The 3,568-nt window shown below is 33.2% G+C and overlaps 1 protein-coding gene across 1 annotated transcript; it reads left to right on the forward strand.

The window, feature by feature from the left end:
* Positions 1-380: 380 nt before the first annotated feature.
* LOC105364891 (caspase-1) lies at positions 381-2,198 on the forward strand. The gene is made up of 3 exons (XM_011502921.1): positions 381-887; positions 1,186-1,442; positions 1,610-2,198. Exons 1-3 carry the CDS (start codon positions 847-849, stop codon positions 2,164-2,166), a joined length of 855 nt encoding a protein of 284 aa, XP_011501223.1. The 5' UTR covers positions 381-846; the 3' UTR covers positions 2,167-2,198.
* The last annotated feature ends 1,370 nt before the right edge of the window (positions 2,199-3,568 follow it).

Below are 3,568 nucleotides of genomic sequence, written 5' to 3' on the forward strand. Positions count from 1 at the left end.
GTAAAATAGAGAGATAGAGAGAGAGAGAGAGAGAGAGAGAGAGAGAGAGTGAGAGAGTGAGAGAGAGAGAGGAAGAGGGAAACGCTTCGGGTAGTATAATAGGCTCATATCTGTTGAGACCTGGTGATGAATAGGATGAGCTGGATCGATGATCCTCAAATGCACTCGCTCGACTCCACGAGTCCTTCGAGATCGTGAGGGGAGGCCTATGCCTACGCTAAGCAAACTTCATTAAATTCGCAAAACTCTATTCCAAAAGGATTGCCAAGCTCCCATCCTTGCCGTGTCAAAAAAGACCCGCACTCGTCGCTTTATGTTAACTGCTCGTCGAGGATGCTCGTCGTGCCCCGTCTCTCCTACTCACGATTAAAGGAGAGCGCCAACGACGGCCAATCGCTACCAAGTCGCAACTGCGCACAATCAGAAATTCGACAGAATCCCCCACCGCGTGCCCAACTTAACAGAAGCGTCTCCGGCCAAACACTGCGGTTCATCCCGTTACATATCGCTTTACTAATTAGTGATTAATCTTTCATAGGGCTTTGAATAACAAAAACAATAAAAGAAAAATATAGCCAAAGAGAGTGATAGGGGAGTCGGAGTTTGTTGTTGGGTGGGTTGTTTGACGCATGATAGTCCAAGCGGAATAATTGCATATGCTGAAACGATAACAAGTAAATATTAGTCGCAGTAAAACAAGAGTTGAAATAGATTTTTTTAAATTGCCAATCTAGTCAGTTATTTCGCGACTACTTAACCAATTCCTACTCGCGGACTCGTATTCGGGACAAGTATTTTAATTTTATTTATCGGCCTTAGCACAAGGTTCGTCATAATATTATTACAATGGGAGACAGTGATGTTGCTGACGCATTTGGCTGTAGCAGGTAATTATTGCTTTCCCAGCTTTTATTTATTAATAAATCAAAAATTAATTCTAAAATGAATAAATTGGATGCATAAACTGCAAAAATAATACTGCTCAGCATTGTGATTGTTATCGTGAGATTATTTTTTTTTTATAAAAATCATTACAAAAATGATATAAATGATAAATTTATAAAAAATGTATAAATATCACAATAATTTTCGAGCCATTCCACATAATGTTTTGTCCTGTTGTTTTTTGCTTATGTTTGACTGTTATTTTTAATCATTCGACTCGTTTCATTCTTTCACATACAGAAACAGCATCGCTCCTATTAATCAAATTCGCACTGCTCCAACCGAACGCTATGCTACCCACTATAATATGAATCATGGAAAGCGTGGATTAGCCATAATATTTAACCATGAATTTTTCACAGTCAGCCATTTAAAACCACGTTGTGGCACAAATGTTGACTGCGAAAACCTTGCGAATACTTTAAAAGATTTGGGCTTTGAAGTAAATGATTTTCATAATTCTACGCACAAAGATATAGCTAAATATTTGGAGAAAGGTAAGAGTAACGATTATAGATTCTTTAAACAAACAATCCCATCTTTCCTTATATTCTTTGCTTTTCCTTAACTGCGCATCCGCACAAATTACAATTAAATTGCTTCATATACAGAGTGATTAAATTAAGAACTATATTTTAATTTTTGCAATATTCTACTGTTATAGTGGCTGAAATGGACCATTCCCAGCACGATTGCCTTATTGTCGCAGTATTAAGTCACGGAGAGTTGGGTCTACTTTATGCCCACGATACTCCATATAAGGCTGATACAATTTGGTCATATTTTACATCGGATAGATGCCCATCTCTTGCCGGAAAGCCAAAGCTCTTTTTTATTCAAGCTTGTCAGGGTGATAGACTCGACGGTGGAATTAGCTTAAAGGAAAGAACAGAAACCGATGGACATCCAACCGTCACATTTCGCATTCCAACACACGCTGATTTCTTAATCGCTTATTCGACTGTTCCAGGATTTTATTCTTGGCGAAATACAACTCGTGGTTCATGGTTTATGCAAGCGCTTTGCTTGGAGCTCAGAGAGAACGGTACTCGATATGACTTATTAACGCTTCTCACATTCGTATGTCAGCGTGTTGCAATAGATTTTGAATCGAATACACCTGATAATATAACGATGCACCAGCAAAAGCAAATACCATGTATAACATCGATGCTAACGCGTCTTGTGAAATTTCCGTCAATACAGAATGGAATATCATAATCAGTGTATTTGAATCGAATACATAAGCAAACAAATAATAAATAACATTTATGCTAAATTTTCTAATGAAACAAAAATTGACACTATTGTTTTATTAAAAATTACAATTGCGTTCTTGTCACCAAACTTGAAATATTATATTTTTTATGATTTTGATATTACGCCAATATTGCATAAATATGTTTAAAAATTTCCTGTGATATTCTCATATTAATCACAAATATTTTTGGATCTTCTCGATTAGATCGTTGAAATAAAATTAACAAAATATTTACGCAAATTTTTCAAACGCGCTAAAAAATGCTGATTAAGTTTAATTTTAAGGTCTTCGTTGCTTGCAACGTAGACTTCATCAAGGTTACGCTAAAAATATGCCAAGACCACTTGTCGTCAATAAAATAGACATTTTTACAATATTATGTAAAAATTATTGAAAACTTGATCGAATGGGTTCGATCAACATTATGAAAATACAAGACGATCAATGTGTTACCAATTATACTATTATAATATTGATAATCGACAGTGAAAAAAGGCAATATCATTATTGTCGTTGTCTATGGATAAAAGTATAAGTTATTTGGGTTTTAAAGCCTTAGTACTTACAAGATAGATAATAATTTGCCAATATGCATTTTGCATTTATTTAATAAATTATAACGATAAGGGAACATCGCATTTATTCAATTTTATATAACCAATTTTTAATGGTGTTTTTTATAGTAGTTAAGTAAATTAGACCAACTTTTATAAAATCCATTTTGTAATGAATTTTAGATAACAGTATATATAAAATTACTGTTTTGAGTTATTCTTACGAGGAAAAACGACATACAAGTTAAATATAAATATTAATTATATTTGGATAAAATTAATGAATTGTTCGATATGTGCGACTTTGTCATATTACTAACCTGCTATTTAGGAAACTGAAAATATTTAAAACCATATAATTTTTTTAACAATTGTGATACGTACTTTCGTAAATTCGCACGTACATAATTGTCAATATTATCTTTTCATGTATATATTCAATAAGAATGCTATTGTGCCTAAAAATATTGTTTTTCAATCAATGTCAAATGCTCTTAGTCATGTAAGAATAAAAATGTCTTTCAATTTTCCGAAAATTTTTCATCATTACGAATTAATCGATATGCGTACAACAAGAAAATAGAAATAATCAAGCTGCATTTTACCGAATTCTATTTTGTACGCTGCACTCGGTGTATTACAAGATAATCTGTACAATAAACTGAATAATATATTAAGTACACGGTATATTGAGTATTAAAACAATGAAATTTAATAAACAAATAATCAAGATAAATGGTATGGAAATTAATATTGTTATTCGCATACCTCATTTCCCGTTCATGGCTAAAAGCAAAAGTTTAATAAA

Source organism: Ceratosolen solmsi, unplaced genomic scaffold (assembly GCF_000503995.2).
Source record: "Ceratosolen solmsi marchali unplaced genomic scaffold, CerSol_1.0 scaffold61, whole genome shotgun sequence".
Taxonomy (NCBI): domain Eukaryota; kingdom Metazoa; phylum Arthropoda; class Insecta; order Hymenoptera; family Agaonidae; genus Ceratosolen; species Ceratosolen solmsi.